The sequence below is a fragment of the Budorcas taxicolor genome, chromosome 23 (genome assembly GCF_023091745.1).
Source record: "Budorcas taxicolor isolate Tak-1 chromosome 23, Takin1.1, whole genome shotgun sequence".
In the NCBI taxonomy this organism is placed as follows: domain Eukaryota; kingdom Metazoa; phylum Chordata; class Mammalia; order Artiodactyla; family Bovidae; genus Budorcas; species Budorcas taxicolor.
Genome location: NC_068932.1, coordinates 30,150,092 through 30,171,706, shown reverse-complemented (window position 1 = coordinate 30,171,706; position 21,615 = coordinate 30,150,092). Strand labels below are relative to the sequence as shown.

Genomic DNA, 21,615 nt, shown 5'->3' with positions numbered 1-21,615 from the left:
CATGAACTGCAGCATGCCAGGCCTCCCTGTCCATCACCAACTCACAGAGTTCACTCAAACTCACGTCCATCGAGTCGGTGATGCCATCCAGCCATCTCATCCTCGGTCGTTCCCTTTTCCTCCTGCACCCAACCCCTCCCAGCATCAGTCTTTTCCAATGAGTTAACTCTTTGCATGAGGTGGCCAAAGTACTGGAGTTTCAGCTTTAGCATCATTCCTTCCAAAGAACACCCAGGACTGATCTCCTTTAGAATGGACTGGTTGGATCTCCTTGCTAGCTGTGGGTTTTTCATAAATGCCTTTTATCAGGCTAAGGAAGTTATTATAAGTTATTTTCATAATAAAATGTCTATCTTAGTAATAAATCAAGGCTAAAAAAAATTTAAACTGAGGGTTCCAGAATTATTGGACCTAATCTAAAACTGTAGATGTTTGATCCAGCTGCAGTTACATATTTCAAACTGACAGTACAGGTTTAGTTTCCTTAACTCCATAACATTTTTAGCACAAGCAAATATTCTTTAGGTACTATTAGTTGAGGTAAGAGTTTTAATGACCTTGAGAGCTTGTTTGGAGGTTCTAGCAGGGGAGCACAGCTACTCGTATACCCTCGACTGAAGACTGGTCCTCCTCTATCGGGGATGGTTGTCCTCTTTGACCGAGCACGCAGCTTTGGGAGGGACGCACATGGAGTGGTGAGGGAGGAAGAGGACACCCGCCTAGCCAGCCAGATCAGCCGAATTAACTCTAGCGATCAATGGGGTGACAGATGTCGCAACCAGATCGCCCAGATGACCCAGAGGGATGGGATGGGGAGGGAGGTGGGAGGGGGGGTTCAGGATGGGGAACACATGTACACCTGTGGTGGACTCACGTCAATATATGGCAAAACCAATACAATATTGTAAAATAATTAGTCTCCAAAAATAAATTATTTTAAAAATAAATAAAATTTTAAAAAAGTTTTAATGAAAGTCATGACAAACCAATTTTGCAACTTGTTTTTTCCCTAGCAAATATACATTTTTTTCTAGAATGTATACACTGTACAAAGAAGTATATGTTCTTTTTAAACAAGTGTCATTCAAGCACCCCAGATATGCAGCTAAAACCAGTTCAGATACGCTCTTCCTACCATAGAATCCTAACCAGTAAGGTGATGTACTAAGAAACAATTGCCTATCCAATGGTCAAAGGCTTACTCTTATATCCTGTTCCAAGATAAAGTAGACCAAAACAATCACTCTGTCAAAATGTCCATGCCAGAGTACATGTACATAGTCTAAAAAATATATTGTATTCATTGTCATGTCCAAACCACTAGGATAAACATAATACATCAAAACTTCTAACAAAAAAGTTGAAATTATTTATGATATTCTAGTCTCCAAGTATATATAAATCTTTACTTCAAAAAATGCTTAACGATTTTCAACTCTTAGCGTGAGAAAAGCATAAAAACCTCACAAGTTGAGCTTGAACTCTGTCAAGTGTTTACTCTTTACAAAATTACTTGTCTTTTTCTTAGTGAGCAATATGATATCCTAATGAACTTAAAGAGTCAATTAGCCTTTTTAAAAAAAGAGCATTGATTCTCTTCTTATGAGCAAAATAAAGTTCTGCACAGTAAACATTCTTTGGTATGTCACCAGGTATCAACTTTTTTTCATATAATTTATTTACACTTTAAGAATTAAGTTTTTTATTTACCTATGACACTGTTTCATTATAATAATATGTCTTTTGAGCTAAATAAAAGAGTATTTTATATATTGTCATTTTTCAGTTCAGTTCAGTTCAGTTGCTCAATCGTGTCTGACTCTTTGCAACCCTATGGACTGCAGCACGCCAAGGCCTCCCTGCCCATCACCAATTCCCGGAGTTTACTCAAACTCATGTCCATTGAGTTGGTAATGCCATCCAACCATCTCATCCTCTGTCATCCCCTCTTTCCCACCTTCAATCTTTCTCAGCATCAGGGTCTTTTCAAATGAGTCAGTTCTTCACATCAGGTGACCAAAGTATTGGAGTTTCAGCTTCAGCATCAGTCCTTTCAATGAATATTCAGGACTGAGTCATCATAATTCAGTATGCAACATTATTGATTATAGGTATGCTCAATATATAGCACATATAGTCATGTTTTCATTCAATGAGCATTTACTAAATGACTGCTATGTGCTAAGGGTAAAAAAGACCAAGTCCCTGTCTTCCTGAAACTGATATTCCAGCAAAAGAAGTCAAATAACTCAAACAAATAAATGATTTATACAGATATAAATAAATGTAAGGTGACAGAAAAGGCAAAATGGGATAGAGTGACTGGTGGGCACATCCTGTTCTCTAAGAAGATGACCTGAAAACTGGGAACTAAATAATGATAAAGGAGTAGAGCAAGGGTTTTACAAGTAAAAGAAACAGCAGGTACAAAAGCCCTAATAAGATGGAAAGAAACAACACAGTGTATTTGAGGAAAAGAAAGAAAACTGTCATCCTAGACCATACGAGATGAGGGATGGAGTGGGAGGACTCTGTTGCCATAGATTTTATCTAGTTGCAACAGGAAGCCAGTGGAAGACTGTAAACAGAAATGGCATGACCTGACATATACTTTAAGAAGATCACTCTTACTGGTATGTAAAGAATAAAATGTAAGGAGGAATGAATAGTACCAGTTAACAGAAAATAATAATCTTTTTTCTTTGTATTCTTAGTCTTCTTTCTCCCTTTCTATTCCCAATTCCATCAACTGAATACTGGTTCTTATATCCTTCTCCTACCTGGGCTATTTCAAAAATATCCAAACTAGTCTCCCTGCTTCCATAACTAGTATATGTGTGTGTAAGTGTGCATACATGTACATGCATGCATGTGTGTGCACACATGTGTGTGCATGTATGTATATGCTTTGATCAAAAGCCTCAAAAACTCACTACTACCAACAAAACAAAATCCAAATTCCTTGCCTGACATTCAGTAACATTGCAGCCTAATATCAAACCATCTATCTGGCCTCACTTCCCACTACTAATGTGATAGACTATGTTGTTGTTGTTGTTCAGTTGTGTCTGACTCCTTGCTACCCCATGACTACAGCACGCCAGGCTTCCCTGTCCTTCACCATCTCCCGAAGCTTGCTCAGACTCACGTCCACTGAGTCCATGATGCCATCCAACCACCTCATCCTTTGTCACTTTCTTCTCCTCCTGCCCTCAATCTTTCCCAGAACCAGGATCTTTTCCAATGAGTTGGCTCTTAGCATCAGGTGGCCAAAATACTGGAACTTCAGCTTCAGCATCAGTCCTTCCAATGAATATTCAGGGTTGATTTCCTTTAGGATTGACTGGTTTGATCTCTGTGGAGTCCAAGGGACTGTCAAGAGTCTTCTCCAACACCACGATTCAAAAGCATCAGTTCTTCAGTGCTCAGCCTTCTCTATGGTCCAATTTTCACATCCACACATAACTACTAGAAAACTGATAAGTCTGACTACACAGACTTTGTCGGCAAAGTGATGTCTCTGCTTTTTAATATGCTGTCTAGGTTTATCGTAGCTTTTCTTCCAAGGAGCAAGTCTCTTTTAATTCATGACTGCAGTCACCATCTGCAGTGATTTTGGAGCCCAAGAAAATAAAGTATATCACTGTTTTCACTTTTTTTCCATCTATTTGCCATGAAGTGATGGGGCTAGATGCCATGATCTTCATTTTTTGAATGTTGAGTTTTAAGCCAGCTTTTTCATGAATTTCCTCTTCACCCTCATCAAGAGGTTTTTAGTTCCTCTTCACTTTCTGCCATTAGAGTCCTATCATCTGCATATCTGAGGTTGTTGATATTCAACTTAGTACTATGACTATGTTAATCTTGTTAGCATGTGAAATGAACACAATTATAAGGTAGTTTGAAAGGCATTGCCTTTCTTTGGAACTGGAATGAAAACTGACTTTTTGCAGTCCTATGGCCACCATTGCATTTTCCAAATTTGCTCTTACTCGACTCTTTCACTCTATAAGGTCTACTCAGTTTTTCCTGGACAGAGCTAACGACCTCCTGCTTCCATGGCTCTGATCCCTTTCCTTAATCTTTCCTTAAACTCAAAGTCTCTCTTTCCTTCATGGCTCAAGATACATTCTCCTTGACTATCCAGGCAGTAGCTGTTGACTATAACCATAGCATTTTACATCATGACCCAGAATATACAAGTTTCACAAATCTATATTTACCTTTACTTCAAGCAATGCTCTTTGGTATTTCCTATCCTACTCTATTTCTTTTTCAAATGACTCACTAAAATGACTGCACAGACTACTTAACGGGTTTCAATCTTCAGTTTAAAAAACACTTTAAATGCATCTTTCTAGACATGCATTGGTAACAACCAAATCCTGGTATTGAAAGAGGAAACTTCTAACTATCAGACTACAATGGCCTTAATCTTAATGGTAAGTGCATGCATGCTAAGTCACTTCAGTCATGTCCAACTCTGTGTGACCCCACGGACTGTAGCCCACCAGGTTTCCCCTGACCATGGGATTCTCCAGGCAAGAATGCTGATGTGAGTTGCCAAGCCCTCCTCCAGGAGATTTTTCCCAACCCAGGGATCAAACCTGCATCTCTTATGTCTCCTGCATTGGCAGCTGGGTTTTTTATTTTTTATTTTTTTAACCACTAGTGCTACCTGGGAAGCCCAATCTTAATGGTAGGACAGGGTATTTTATATATCACTTTATCTACCACAATGCCAAACACAGTATTTATTAATCCTTACTGAAGAGAAAGACTATTTGCAATCAGACAGGATCATGATTAAGACTGTTTTATGTTCCCATCATCTTGTTTCAAACTGTAGTTATGATGGTCAAAATGGTTAGTTTTCAACAACACTTTGATCTATTTCTGCTTTCCTACCTTACAGGATTAAATAATGGTTTTGTAAGCTGAGAGAACACAATAAGTATTCAACACTCATTTTCACCTTTTCATCAGAGGTATGAGAAAATCTCTATATGGAGGACACCTACTACCATTCATCGGGCATGCTTCTCTTTTATCACAGATACTCGGGTACTTCTGCACTGCCTAGGAAGGCATTGTAAGTCCAGTGTCCTCATGTGGTCCTTTTAGATTTGCCAAAGCTGGGATAAGAGTAAGCCTTTTGTTTCAATGGAATGACAGTTATTAAGGTTGAATGGCCTCTCCTGCTGTCAGCACTAAGGTACTTGACCATTAAAGTTCTATTAAAGTTGTTGACTCTTTCAAAAACATCTTCAGTAATTTGAATTAAGAAAATGAAAAAGCAAGGAAGTAATCTAAAATCTGTACTGAATGATTTTTTCTCTGGCAAAGGACCCAACTTTTAAGATAAGCCAATGGGGCAATGTAAATTCCTAATTCTCAAATCTCAAAGACTCAAAGGTAAAATTAGTTTTACCATGAGATGATTCCCATAGACTCCCCGAGGAATGCAAATCATCTACAGGCATTTCACTTCCACCTCCTGAGTCTTTTACGACCCACTGCAGGTCTAGGAAGACAAGGCGAACACGCAAGTGACAAACGCTCTCTACCTCCTAGACCAGGCTTGGGCTTTTGGGCAGAAATAAGCCTCCAGGACCTATCCAAGAAAGAATCTGAATTTCTTTATCAGGTCTGAAACTACCTAAAGGCTGCAGGCATCCCGGGGTAACTGCAGGCCAGAGCAAACTTCTCTGTGCTCCAGACCCTCTGAAATCTGGAAGTATGAACCTCAGCATTCACTGGCAATTGTGTCCTCAAGGCCAGACCCAGGTCTTCAGCAGCGTTAGGGCTTGGTTTAAGACAGCCATCTGGAATTACTCTACCATTCACTAACAATTTAAAATCATCTACTCTAAATCTCCCTGCATTGCTCCAGTAAAAAACACGTAACTCAGAGAAGCTTTATATGCAAGATTTTAGAACTAAGCCCCCCCCCACAAAAACACCCAAACTTTTGACATGAAAGTATTATATCTAGAATGGCAAAATTTCAAAAACATGAACTGCTTCAGGATCACTCTTTTGACAGTGAATTACTCTCCTCATTACACTGAAAAGCAAATGAAAGGTAAAGCCAAAATTCTATTTATTTTAAAAGATGTCAAATCTAGGTTAAATATTTTTAAAATTTCAAATAAAAACAGCACCTTGGAAAAAAGAGCTATTAAATAGAACTTGGTAGGGCCTTAAAAAGTATAATAACAATACAGGCTTAAATATTGACAATATTCTTATGCTACTTTCCTGCTATTTGGCTAAAACATCTCCCTCCTTTAAATCATCCTGTGTCTACCAATATTTTTGGTTTTTTTTGTTAGATCCACTTTTCAGAAACAGAGCACAGGTTATTAAACTGAATTCTTCCTTTAGTACTCATCCTCTGACACATTCCACTAAATTAGAGATTTATTCATATTGATAAATACCCCTTTTAAAAACAAATATATCTTGGGGGGAAAAAAGGTTAATTCTATATTATGTTTCAACCTCAAGGAATAGAAGGATGGAGGGAAAAAGACCAGAAGGGAGAAAGAAGACCTAATCTGAGGCAAAAAGACATTAGGACTACCAGAAGAGGACAGAAAAGGATGAGTGAACCATGCCTTAAGAGAGGTAGACTGGGAAACCAGCCAGAAAGCCTTAGACCTAAGTAAGTAAAATGGAAACAAAAAACCTTCACTGAACACAGCAGAGATTGTGTACAGTTAAGGCGATAAAAGCTATGTATGTTACACAGCACTACAGACAAACAAGTACTAGATTAAACAATTTACAAGGCATATCAAAGTAATACTATGGGTGATAAGGTTATCAATAAGTCATAACTGACATACAGAATGCATTAAACAAAGTTTACGCAAAGATTTTAAAAGCTCCATTCCAAGTAGTTTACTTAAAGAGTCTCTTTAGTTTTAAATGTTTTTGCTAGATTTCCAATGAGGGTCTCGCAAGGACCACATTCAAGTAGGTGAAATAATTATAAAAGCCATATGTTTATTAGTATTTAAAACATATGGCTCAAAGTACACTCTGTGCTCTAAAGGTCAAAATAAAGTTTTATTTTTAGACTCTTCAAAGCTGTCATTTCTTGGTCTTTTTGCCATGTTTAAGCTAGCCAGATACTTCTTCTAATATGATAGAAATATAAGGCAGAAAAGAGATTCTTTAAAGCATTTCCTGCCAAACTGCTTTGCCTCAAACTAGCAAAATGTCTTTGACTAGACCACTGAACTATGCTTCAGTTTTATCCTTCACTTAATATTAAAGCTAACACCTTCTGATATATGTCAAATGCTAGACACCAAGGTTACAAACTGAACAAAACAGAACCCCTACCTTTGAGGCAGTCAGAATCATTTGACAGAAAGAGACATATAAACAAATAATTATAGGACTACCTGATTAAGTTTCATAATAGGAGATATGAACAGAGCATTGTGCAAATAAAGTAGTAAAAGCCACTAAATGAGCCTGGAGGACTATGCTAAGCCTTTTCAAGAGAATTTGACATTTAAATTCATCTGCAGTGAGGCAGTTGGGTTAGTCAATCTGTAAGGACCCTTCTATTGTAAAAAGGGCAGGACAAAAAGTTGAAGGTCATAGAGATCTTATTTGTCAAAAGGGCTGGTGTACCCAGCTATTCTACTTCTGGGTATTTATCCGAAGGACTTCCCTGTAGCTCAAATGGTAAACAACCTGCCTGCGATGCAGGAGACCAGGGTTTGAACCCTGGGTTGGGAAGTTCCTCTGGAGAAGGGAATGGCAACCCACTCCAGTATTCTTGTCTGGAGAATCCCATAGACAGAGAACCTGGTGGGTCACAGTCCGTGGGGTCACAAAGAGTCAAACATGACTGAGCGACTAACACACTCACACACATCCGAAGGACAGGAAAACACTAATTTGAGAAGATATATGCACCCCTATGTTCACTGGAGCATTATCTACAACAGCAAAGACATGGAAGCAACCTAAGTGCCCACGGATGGATGGATGGATGGATGATATGCTATGTGTGCGTGGTGGCTCAGACAGTAAAGAATCTGCCTGCAATGTGGGAGACCTGGGTTCGATCCCTGGGTTGGGAAGGTCCCCTGGAGGACAGCATGGCAACCCACTCCAGTATTATTGCCTGGAGAATCCCCATGGACAGAGGAGCCTAGCAGGTTACAGTCCAGGGGGTCACAAAGAGTCAGATACAACATAGCGACTAAGCACAGCACAGTGTGTGTGTGTGTGTGTATATATATATACACATACATACATACATATATATTCATACGTATGTGTGAGCACACACGTGTGCACATGATGGAAAACTTCTCAATCATAAAAAAGAATGAAATCTGCCATCTGTGACAATAGTAATGAACCTTGAACATATTATGCTAAGTGAAATAAGCCAGAGAAAGACAAATACCTATGATTTCACTCATGAGGAATCTAAAAAAACAAAATAAAACAAAAACAAACTTACAGATACAGAGAACAGATTAGTGGTTACCAGAGGGGAAGGAGGTTGTGGCACATGGTGAAATGGATGAAGGGGGTCAACAATATGGTGATCACTTTTTAGTGCATACAGGTTCAAAATATAGTGCTATACACCTGAAACTAACATAATTTAAAAAACAGTTGATGTAAATAATTCCAATTTGTTGCTTATTAATTTAACCTCTGTAACCAAAAGAGAATATTTTACTTGTACAATCCCCATCATCTCTCCCAAACTTGTCCTCTTACTATATTCCTTTTCTTGGTAAATAGTTAAAATTAAGCTTCTATAGCCAACTAATCACCAATTTCTATTGATCATATTCCCTACTATTTCTATATTCTGTCTATTTCCAATCGCTACCACTATCTCTTACAGCAGAGGCTTCCTATGGCCTCCAAAAGAGTTTTCCTGTTTCTGAGATCTCTTATGCCAATCAACCAATCCTTTACATGGTAGCCAAAGTGATTCTTTCAAAACATAAATCTGATCATATTTCAATTCACCTTAACATCATACAACCAATTCTATTGTTCCCAGAAAAGTCCAAACTCTTCAGTAAAACTGTCAACATCTGGCTTGGCTTGCCTCATGCTGTAGTCTTTTATACTCATATTGAACTTCTAACATGTGCGCATGCTTCTAAGTCGCTTCAGTTGTGTCTAACTTTTTGCAGCCCTATGGACTGTAGCACACCAGGCTGCTTTGTCCAAGGAATTCTCCAGGCAAGAATACTGGATCCCCTCCTCCAGGGGATCTCCCCAACCCAGGGATCAAACCCACGTCTCTTACATCTCCTGCATTGATTGGCAGACAGGCTCTTTACCACTAGCATCACCTGGGAAGCAGTTTCCTCAATAAACAAAGCTCACTATCCTCTGAAAAGCATTCCAAGATTCCATCAAGAGAGAATCAGGTGACCTTCAAAAATGATCTTTCAGGATCCTCTGCTTCTCTATCATCATATTTACCACACTACACAGTATTGTAACTACTTATCTGTCTCCTGCAGGAAGCTATAAATTCCTTAAGGTCAGAAACTGCCTTACACATTCTTGTCTTCCTTATGTAAAGCATTATACCTGCCTGGCACTGACATATAGACGGTACTAGATAAAGATTTGTTGAATGCATGAATAAATGAATGAATGAAAGAACAAACTGCAAGGAAAGAGAAATTCAGTGTCCTACAACTTGCCATAACAGTTATTAGCAACATTACAGAAACCTAATCCTTTAGCAAGACCGTATTTAAGCCATGAGCCTATCACAATTAACCTGTTTCCAAAGACAGATATAAAGAAGGCTCAACATAAACCCAAAATTCAAATGAACTGGAAGTATGTTTATGTCTTCCAGTTTAGACAGCATAAACTTACTACTTTTGGGAGATAATACACATGTATCAAAATTATGATATATTACACATGTAAAAAAGTTTTAACTACATATGTAATATTATATTTTCACAGGTCAAGTGCTGAGTTTGCTTTTTAACATATATGAAAGCTACACCTCATCATTGACTCACCGATTCTTTTCCAGCTCATTGTGTGTAGACCTAAAAGGGAGGGAAAAAAGGGGGGAAAAGAGAGTTAGCCATGTTGTGTTGCTAAGGCTATAAAAAGGGGGGTTAGTTTAGGTATTGCTAAATAAATTCACTGAGTGAATTTAACAATGCAATATATGGACAGACTTCTAGCTATCTCACTCATCAAGAAGTAGTAGTCTATGTTCATTAAGACTTCAGATAGAGCGTTTTCAGTTAACAACTAAATATTTTGAAATTAGAATCTCACTGTTATTTTTAATAAAATTAATATGAGCACATGTTCTCTTGCCCACTTCCAGGGTTCTACATTTTAGTGGTTTGTAGACATTCTATCAGAAAGTTTAATTCAAACATAATCCCATTCTTTCATTTTTTAAAAAAAACAGTGTGTGTACTTCCATGTCTTCTATCTCTATTTACCCACTCATAAACAGGGAGAGAAAAAGTTTTGGCCAGCACAGAAGCTGAAACAGGCTTGCCTTATTGCTAAGCGATACAGACAAATTCAAGCCTCTTTCTGTGTGAAACATAAACCAAAAATGTCATATAAGGAAAAAACAACATCAACAGAAAAGATATATTACTAAAATAAAAAAACACAGTTTTAAAAGACTGGGAGGATATACCTCAAAATGCTAACAATGGTTGTCTTTGTGACTTTTTTCATTTTACTTACAACTATTTGTTATAATAATATTACTTACCATCTATTGAACAAGTTGAGTGTCTGCTCAACAGTAACATACATTATCTCATTTTATCCTCCAAACACCCCTTGTTTTATAAACAAGAATGCTGACACTCTGAGAGGTAAAAAGACATGATCTTGTCCTAGGAGTTTTAAGTTGCAGCCATGATTTAAGCCCATGTCTTTCTTACTCCAAACCCCAACTTCCCTTTTTTTAATTAATTTATTTCAAACCCCAATTTCTTAACTTAGTGACAAGCAAAGATTAAGAGCATGGACTCTAAGGCCAGACTGCCTTGGATCAAATATTGTATGGCTTTTTAAAAATCTCTTCATTTCTCTGTGCTCAGCTTTATCATCTATGAAATAGGAAAATAACAGTATTTGCTTCATAAGATTGTAATGAGAAATATACATGTTTACACTGAACAACAAAATAAACTCGATCTAAAGTTAACTAATAGAATGTCATACTAAATTCTCCTGAACAAACATTTTTACAATAATTTAGCATTAACAATAACAAAATTTTATAAAGAAAAATTTAAGTTCTTGTCATCAAAACTGCAGAGAAGGCAATGGCAACCCACTCCAGTACTCTTGCCTGGAAAATCCCATGGACGGAGGAGCCTGGTGGGCTGCAGTCCATGGGGTCGCTGTGAGTCGGACACGACTGAGCAACTTCACTTTCATGCATTGGAGAAGGAAATGGCAACCCACTCCAGTGTTCTTGCCTGGAGAATCCCAGGGACGGGGGAGCCTGGTAGGCTGCGGTCTATGGGGTCACACAGAGTCGGACACGACTGAAGTGACGCAACAGCAGCAGCAACAACATCAAAACTGAAACTTCAATCATTTAGTGTATTCTGATTAATGTCAAAAGCCTTCAGAATATTTCATTACTGATTACTTTAATCTGATTTATTATTCTAATGTATATTTAATAATCAAATTCCTAAACTTCAACAATATTTTTATCAGTCTCATAATTTGTGGAAATTTTACTCACTGTCTTAGTTCAAGGGCCAAAAGGCTTGAGTTACTGTCTACTGTCCACCTTTTGCTTTCTGAGCATTACCGTAAGGTCCAAGTGACACATGATGAAAATGACTGATTTTCAACAGATTATCTTAATAAGAAAACACCTCTCTCAAAAGAGAGAAATTTTAAAAAATCTCAGGATGCTTTAAGAGTGCAGCCAAATTAATGGCAAGGATATGTACGATTTAGAAGAAGCTATAAAAACACAGGCTTCTTAGTATAACACAAACTCAGACTTCAAAACTCAATAAATAAATTATATCCAAATCTCTACCACATATAAGTATTTATAAACAGGTTTAAGTTCTTTCTTGTTTGAATGAAATGTCAAACTAAATAAGTTAGAAGAGGTAATAGGTATATTTTAAAGAGATTTAAAACAAAAAACATTGTTCAAAATTTGAAAGGGTGATCAATAATAAAATTTTCCCAAAATAAGACATCCCCACTTGGTGAGTAAATTTTGGTTTAATTGCCTTTTACTGAAAAGAAAACTCAGAACAAGCAAAACAAAAACAATGAAATTCTAAAGTAATAAATGAAACAATCTATTTAGAGAGAGGTATTTATCATATACTTATTCCAAACAGTATGGCATCCCACATATGGCGTTAAATGCAAAAGATACATACCCAAAGATAACCAATTGCTGAATTCCAGTATTATACTGAACCTATTATCAAAGCTAACACCAAAAGAACGTTATCTGAATCACTGCTGTGAACAAAATTAAAACAGCAGGTTCTTTCTACCTCTCTCGGATTTTTATTATTTATCTTCTTCCTAAAAAATATTAAATGATAGCTAAGAATATGAACTTTTTCACAAAACCAGAAAACACATGCCATATCTAGTTATACCACTAGTAAAATTTAACAAGATTTCCAAATACCAAGAGGCAAAAATGATCGCATATATACTAATCTTTATCACATTGCCATGTTCCCTCAACTTTTAAAAAAATCCATCAGTAGTGTTTACTCCTATTTTGATGACATCTTTGCCTCTAATATCAGGTCAGCAAATACTGCACGTTTTCAATGTTCAAAACTATCTTAGGTTGCAAGGAATCAAAGATAGTCTCTAGCTGGTAGATTAAGATATATACAGGAATAATTATGTAAAATAAATTAGGCAAAATAAATATATGAAGAAAGGCACAAACTATTCTGGGAGTTTAAAGAAGGCAGTGTTTACTTACAAATGGGGCTCTCAGAAAATGGGGCTTTAGAAAAGGGAGCATTTTGTCTGGGGCTTTTGCTACTACCAGAAACTAGACCTGGTAGGGAGAAGACATTTCAAGTGTGGAAAGGATACAGCAGAAGCAAAAAAAGCTGAGTTGTGAAGTCCAAAGCAAAGCCACGGAATAAAAATGGAAAAAAAATTCTGAGTTTAAACATTAGCCCTATCACTCACATTAGGTGTAGAACTTGGAACAAATTATTTAACTTTTCTAGTTAACAGTTTTCTCATTTGTGAAAGTGGAGTAACACCACATGCCTTGACTGGGTGGGTTACTCTGAAAATTAGAGAGTAATGTAAAAGCATCAGCATATAGTAAGTATTCAGTAAATGCTAGCCCTTGCAAATATTCTTATTATTTTTAACAAGACTGAAAATATACTACCTAACACAATGTTAAACATATTACATGGGGCAACAAATTGACAGTTCTCAGTAACGCTTGGAATTAGCCTGGAAACAAACAAACAACAATAATGATTTAAAAAGAAACTAAAGGAAAATATAAGTGTTTTGATCATTTAGTTGACTGTGAAGACACTAGAAGACTGAAAGCACGATAGAGAGGAAGGTGTCTAACTATACATACATGGAGAAAATAATGATCCAAACAGTGCTGGCAAACAGAGTAGCTGAATGCGTCACATCCCAGCACACGCAGAAGCAACCTTCCTGAGGTTGCTTCCCTGAGCCTATGTGTCCAACCAAGCCTTTCCAATAATATGCCATTAAAATAGTCCATTATGATAAATTCCCTATAAAGCTGGAATGTTCTGAATAATTCATCTGGTTAGCACACTTCTCTTCTCCTAACAAAAATGCACCTCTGAGAGTAAACCCTATGAACTGTCTTCCTTTCAGACATCATTCCTCTGAATGCTTAACAACTTCCAAGGACAGGGATAAAGACATTTCTATTATTTATCATCAAATCACAGATAATCTTTTTCACAAATAACATCCCTCTAAGAGACATGGTAACACATTCCCTATTTGAATGGGAGTCATTATCTCAACCAGATCTGTGATTTTTCATTGACTACAACACTGCTCTAATACATAAACTTTTAATTCTTTAGGGTGCAGTTTGGTGGCAGTCAATGAAACGAAGCATAGAATTGAAATTGCACAAAATGGTACTGTTTGGCTCAAGACTAGTACTACCACAGAAGGAAAATAAAAGACCCCATTCCCAGAATTAATATTCTCTTCCAACAAAAGAAAAGACCTCTATCTTTGTTGGATTAATGAGCCAAGCCCTAATTTGTTAACATTCTCATTTCACTTACTTTCTAACCCTGAAGTGCCTAAGGGATGGTGTCCTCCACACAATGGAAAAAACACATTCTATGAAGCTAAGTAAGTATTTTCTAACTGTATCCTAAAGCTTGTACTTCAGCTCTGTTAGAGCAGAGGTCTCCAAAGTATATACCTGAAGGGGGTTGAAAAAGAATTAGCTGAATAGTAAAACTTCTATTTCTGTTTATTCTTCTTCTTCACTTTTATACGTAACCTTAATACTCTGGTATTTATAAAATACTAGTACAGCAATACATGTATAAAATTGTGAATACATACAAATATATTAGGTATATTTTTTGCTGCTAGTGGTATATAAGTGGTTAATAAAGTTTGAAGAACACTAGAAGAAAATCATGCTTACTGCCAATAAAGTAAAAGAAGTAGTTTTATACATTTGTTTCTATCATTTAAAAAAATGTTTTAAATACATATTCTTAAAAAACCATTAAAGACAGTAAAACTTTAATACTGTAGATAGGGAAAATGCCTCATAAGAAATATACTACTTCTTTCATAACAATAACAAAAACAACCACAATAACTAAGACCATAAAAAAGCAAGTGCCTAAAAAGGATGCATAGCAATAACTCCAATTAATAACTTACATATCAAAGTTGAATATAAGCATATCTTATGACTCAGCATTTTCCCTTGCAAGCATATACCAATCTAATATATATATATATATATATATACACACACACACACACACATATACACGTTTGTTAAAGGACACAAGAGAATACTCATTCTTTTCATACTAGCCAAAAACTGGAAATGTCCATCAAGAGTATTAGGTTGGTACAAATGTAATTACGGTTTCTGATCATAAATTTTAAATCATTATAACTAGGTTCAAACACATCTTTATTACCAATACCAACAACCAATACCATCAACACATTTTTGCCAATGAGAAATAAGTTTGTTTATTCCTGTAGCATCAAAATCATGCCTCAGGATTTGACATACTCTTAGAAAGCATTTTCTGCATCCTTCTGGTTATGAAAGCAGTTTTCCTGCAAAAAGTCATCGAGATGCTTGAAGTGGTAGTTGATTGGCGAGAGCTCAGGTGAGTAAGGTGGATGAGGCAAAACTTTGTAGCTCAATTTGTTCAATGTTTGAGTGTTGGTTGTGCAACCTGCAGTCAGGCCTTGTAGTGGAGAAGAATCGGGTCCTTTCAGTTGACCAATGCCAGGTGGAGGCGTTTTAGTTTCCAGTGCATCTCATGGATTTGCTGAGCATACTTCTCAGATGTAATAGTTTCGCAGGAACTCAGAAAGCTGCAGTGGATCAGACTGGCAGCAGACCACCAAACAGTGACCATGACCATTTTTTAGTGTAAGTTTGGCTTTTGGAAGTGCTTTAGAGCTGCTTCTCAGTCCATCCACTAACTTGGTCTTTGGTAGTTGTCATATAAAATCCACCTTTCTTTGCACATCACAATCTGGTTGAGAAATGCTTCAACGTTGTTGTGTAGAGTAAGAGACGACAACACTTCAAAATGACAATTTTCTTGGTTTGCAGTCAGCTAATGAGACACCCACTTATTGAGCTTTTCCACCATTCCAATTTGCTTCAAATGCCAAATGACGGTAGAATGATTGATGCTGAGTTATTTGGCAACTTCTCATGTAGCTGTAAGAGGATCAGCTTCAATGATGGCTCTCAATTGGTCATTTCTACGTTTGATGGCCAGCCACTGCACTCCTCATCTTCAAGGCTCTCTTTCCCTTGGCAAAACTTCTTGAACCACCACTGAACTCGATGTTCGTTAGCAGTTCCTGTGCCAAATGTGTTGTTGATATTGTGAGTTGTCTCCTCTACTTTACAACACATTTTGAACTCAAATAAGAAAATCACTCAAATTTGCTTTTTGCCTAACATAATTTCCATAGTCTAAAATAAATATAAAATAAACAGCAATGTCATTAGCAAAATATAAGAAGTGAGAAATGCACATTAAAATGATGCATAACATAATGACATTTATTTAATAATGTATTCCAATATCAAATGGCAAATTTCAACAATGCAAAACTGCAATTACTTTTGCAACAACCTAACAGAATGGATGAATAAATTGTGAGACATTCATATAATACTATAGAGCACTGATAATGAACAACTATCATGGAATAACATGGATGACTTTCATAATTTCAACACAATGCTGAATGGAAAAAGGCAGACACAAAAATACATACTGCCTAACTCCATTCAAATAAAGTAAAAAACTGGCAAAACTAATGGTATCAAAAGAAGATTGGTGGTTACCTGGGGTAGGGCTGACAGTGAGTCTATAATATCTTATTTCTTCACCTTTGTGAAAATTTATCAAGCTGTACACTTAGGATTTATACTTTTCTATATGTACATTTTCAAAAAAAGATGAAAAATTTTCAAAAATAACACAATTCAAATTGAGTAAAAATCAGCTGTAAGTACTAAAATCATACAGAGTAAGTTCTCTAAGTAGAAATCAGTAAAAATAAGATAACTAGGAAAATAGCAATACTTAGAAAATAAGCGACAAAGAACAAATGACAGAGAAATTAGAAGATATTCTGAACTGAAAAATGAAAACACAACATACTAAAATTTGTTGGATGTATCTAAAACAGTACTTTTAAATATTTAGCATTAAATTCTTCTATTAGTTAAAAAAAAAGGCTAAAAATCAATGGTCTAACTTCAACCTTAAGAAACTACAAAAAGAAGAGCAAATTAAACCCAATGAAATACAGGAAGGAAATAAGTTGCAGGTTAAAAAAAAAATCACAAAGAAAACAAAGTATCTTCAGCTGGATGATAAAGAAATACAACATTTCAAAATTTGCACAGTGCAACTAAAGCAGTGTTTAGAAAAAAAATGTTTCTAGCTTTAAATCCTTTGGGGTAGGAGGCAGGGGTGGACTACAAAATCAATTCTTCCGCCTTTCAGTTCAGTTCGATTCGGTTCAGTCACTCAGTCATGTCTGACTCTTTCGATCCCATGAATCACAGCACGCCAGGCCTCCCTGTCCATCACCAACTCCCAGAGTTCACTCAAACTCATGTCCATCCAGTCAGTGATGCCATCCAGCCATCTCATCCTCTGTCGTCCCCTTCTCCTCCTGCCCCCAATCCATCCCAGCATCAAGGTCTTTTCCAATGAGTAAACTCTTTGCATGAGGTGGCCAAAGTATTGGAGTTTCAGCTTCAGCATCAGTCCTTCCAAATGAACACCCAGGACTGATCTCCTTTAGGATGGATGGGTTGGACCTCCTTGCAGTCCAAGGGACTCTCAAGAGTCTTCTCCAACACGACAGTTCAAAAGCATCAATTCTTTGGTGATCAGCTTTCTTCACAGTCCAACTCTCACATCCATACATGACTACTGGAAAAACCATAGCCTTGACTAGATAGACCTTTGTTGGCAAGGTAATGTCTCTGCTTTTGAATATGCTGAAAAGAACCAAACTAAGCCTACAGAAGGTGAGCAATGGATCTCAACTGGGGGCTATTTTTCCCACCAGAAGATATCTGGTCATGTCTGGAGATATTTTTGGGCTTCCCTGGTGGCTCAGTGGTAAAGAATCAGTGTGCAGTGCAGGAGTTGCAGGAGATGCAGGTTCAATCCCTGGGTTGGGAAGATCCCCTGGAGGAAGGCATGGAAATCCACTCCAGTATTCTTGCCTAGAGAATCCTAAGGACAGAGGAGCCTAGTGGGCTACAGTCCATAGGGTTGCAAAGAGTCAGACCCAACTGAAGCGACTTAGCACGCATGCACGTACAGAGATATTTTTGGTTATCATACTGGAGAGATACTACTGTATTCTATGAGGAGAGGCCAGGGATGCTGCTAAACATCCAATGATGCTCAAAACAGAATTATTTGGTCTATAATGTCAATAGCACTGGAGCTGAAAAACTCTCAAGTAGAGGAAGAAATAAGAAAGCCAAGAACAGGAATTAACAAAATAAAAGACAGGAAACAAGAGAGAGTATCAATAAAGCCAGGAGTTGATTAAAAAAAAAAAAAAACCACAGCAAAACTGATGAACCTCTTCAAAGACTGATGAAGAAAAAAGGCAAAAATTACCAATACAAAAAAACCCCAAACAAACCAATTATCAGGGATGAAAGAGAGCACATCACTACAGAGCCAACACACAATAAAGGATAATAAGATACTATTATGAACAGCTTTATGCCAATAAATTCCACATTGAGATGAAATGGACAAATTTCTTGAAAGATAAAAATTATCAAAACTAACTCAAAAAGAAACAGAAACCATGACAGAAACCATGAATAGTCTTGCATCTATTAAAGAAATTGAATTTATAATAAAAAAAACCTGCCCACAAAAAACAACCCTCCAAGCCCAGAAGTATTCATTGGCAAATTTTACCAAGCATTTATGGAATAAATCATACTAATTCTACAGAAAGTATTTCAAAAGATAAAGTTAATGGTAACATCTCCCAAATCATCTTCAGGATTATATTACCCTGATATCAAAACCTGACAAATTACACTGAAAAACAAAACCACAGATTACCATTCCCTTGTGAACACAGACACAAAAATTCTTAACAAAATACTAGCACATTTATAGAAACTATCTGTTTTACAAAAAAAAAAAAAAAAGCTTGCCTGGTCTTTGTCTCAACTTTCAAGGACAGAGCTTCTGAACTCTTGAAATTTCCTGTTACAGGAATTTCCTCAGTTAGAGCCCTTGGACCACAACTGAGTTTGTGCTAAAGAAATTATTTTAAATCAGGCGCTAGTTATGCCAGAAAGATCAATCATGTAATTAGAGTATTTGGGCTTTAAGCAACTGATAGCAGCCAACCTCCAGAGAGAAGAGGGTCAGAGAGATGGAGTTCAATCACATGATTAAGGATTCAGTCAACTGTGACTGCATAATAATATGGGGGAAAAAAAACAAAAACAAACCTCTAGAATCCAAGGTTCAGATGAGCTTACTGGTTGAGGAATACATGAATCTGCCAGGAGGGTAGGGCATTCTTATTCTCTAGGAAGAGGACACAAAAGTTTCATGCCCAGGACTCTCTCAGACCTCACCCTATGCATTTCTTCATTTGGCTGGTCCTGATTCATATTATTTATAATAAAACTTGAAATCATAAGTATAGTACTTTCATGAGTAGTTCTAGTAAACTACTGAACCTGAGGGGGCTGTGGGAACCCCTAAATTTGTAGCCAATTGGTCAGAAATTTGGGTGGCTGGGAACTCTTGAACTCACGTCTGGCATCTGTAGTGAGGTCACTCATGTTGGGGAGTGCACCCTTAAACTTGTGGAGTCTGCTAACTAGAGATGGTTAGCAGCAGTATTTCAAAATACACCATGATCAAGTAGGGTTTATTCTAGCAATGCAAGAAGTTAAAGATTCAAAAAAACTCAATGTAATTAACCATATTAACAGAATAAAAAAGAAAACCCATAGTATAATAATCTTAATAGATGAAGAAAAAGCATTTGATAAAATTCATACATCCATTCATGGTAAAAACTTTCAGCAAATTAGGAAAGAAAGGAATTTCCTCAACTTGTTAAAAGGCATCTACAAAAAAACTACAGTTATACTCAGTGGTGGAAGAACACATGTTTTCCCATTATCAGAAGCAAGGCAAGGATGTTTCCTCTCATCAGCTTCTATTCAGTACTAGAAGTCCTAGGTAATGAAATAAGGCAAGAAAAATAAATATCATACAGAATGGCAAGGAAGTAAAAATGGCTTTAATGTGCTGTGCTGTCACTTCAGTCATGTATAACTCATAGTGACCCTATGGACTGTAGCCCTCTATCTATCCATGGGATATCTATCCAGACTCTTCTATCCATGGGATTCTCCATGGAAGAATACTGGAGTAAACAACATTATATAGTGTATATTTAGAAAATTCTAAGGAATATGCAAATTACTAGAAATAATAAGTGAGTTCAGCAAAGTCAGTTTATAAAGGCCATATACCAAATTCAATTGCTATTTACAACAGCATCAAAGAATATTAACTACTGTAACAAATATTAACTCAACAAAATATGTGCATTACCCATACTATAAAAAACTACAAAATACTGTTGAATTAAAAAGAAAAAAAACACCCTACATAACTGAGTAAATGGGGAGATATACCATGTCCACACAACAAAAGAGTCAACATTGTTCGGATGTGTCAAGTCCCCCCAAATTAATCTATCAATTCAATGCAATCTCAATCAAAACTCCAGTAGGCTTTGTGGTAGAAACTGAAAAGCAGATCTGATAATATATGTGAAAATGGAAAAGACCTACAATAGTAAAAGGAACTTTTGAAAAAGAAGAACCAATTTGGAAGACTTACACTACCTTATTTCATGACTTATTAGAAAGACTACAGCAATTAACATAGTGTGATATTGTAGTAAATATAAATATTTAGATCAATGGGACAGAATAGAAAGTCCAGAAATAGATTCACATATATGTGGTCAATTCATTTTTTATGAAGATGCCGAGGCAATTAAATGTAGAAATGCCTTTCCAATAAATGATACTGAAACAACTGGATGGCCATTTGCCAAAAAATGAACTTCAACTCTTACCTTACACCTTCTATAAAAATTTAACTCTAAATTAACCTTAGATCTAAATGTAATACTAATATTATAAAACTGCTAGAATAAAAACATTAAAAGAAAAATTTTATGATCTTGAATTATGCAAAGATTTTATAGGACATAACAAGCATGTACTTTAGAAGGTAAACATGTAAACTGAACTTCATCAAAAAATACAACTTTTGTTTTTCAAAAGACACTATTAAGAAAATGACAAAGGCAAACCACTGAGAAGAAAACAGCTGCAAACCACATATGTAATAGAGAACTTGTATCCAGAATTTACAAAGAAATCTTACAATAAGAAAACAAACAACTCAATAATATAAAAAGCAAAAGATATAAACAGATACCTCGCCAAAGAAGATATATCAGTGGCAAATAAACACATAACAAAATGGTCAGAATTACTTTGGAAAGTGGAAAGTAAAATAGATACTATGACACACCTACTAGAATGGCTAAAATTTAAAAGATTGAAAATACCAAGTGCTTTCCAGGATTTGGAGTTACTGGAAGCACCCTACACTGCTAGTTAGAATGGAACATGGTCCAGCCACTTTGGAGAATAGTTTGGTAGTTTCTTTATAAAGTTACACACACAGTTACTATAAGACCCAGAATTCTAGGTAGCTAAGAAAAATGAAAACACATTTCCACAGA

The 21,615-nt window shown here is 36.4% G+C and overlaps 1 protein-coding gene across 2 annotated transcripts in view; it reads right to left on the bottom strand.

The window, feature by feature from the left end:
• MXI1 (MAX interactor 1, dimerization protein) overlaps positions 1 to 21,615 on the bottom strand; it is a 93,931-nt gene that overhangs the window by 38,799 nt on the left and 33,517 nt on the right. For both annotated transcript variants that reach the window (XM_052660904.1, XM_052660906.1), the window contains exon 3: positions 10,044 to 10,073. In XM_052660904.1, coding sequence (XP_052516864.1) covers positions 10,044 to 10,073 — 30 coding nt within the window. The remainder of the gene's footprint in view (positions 1 to 10,043; positions 10,074 to 21,615) is intronic.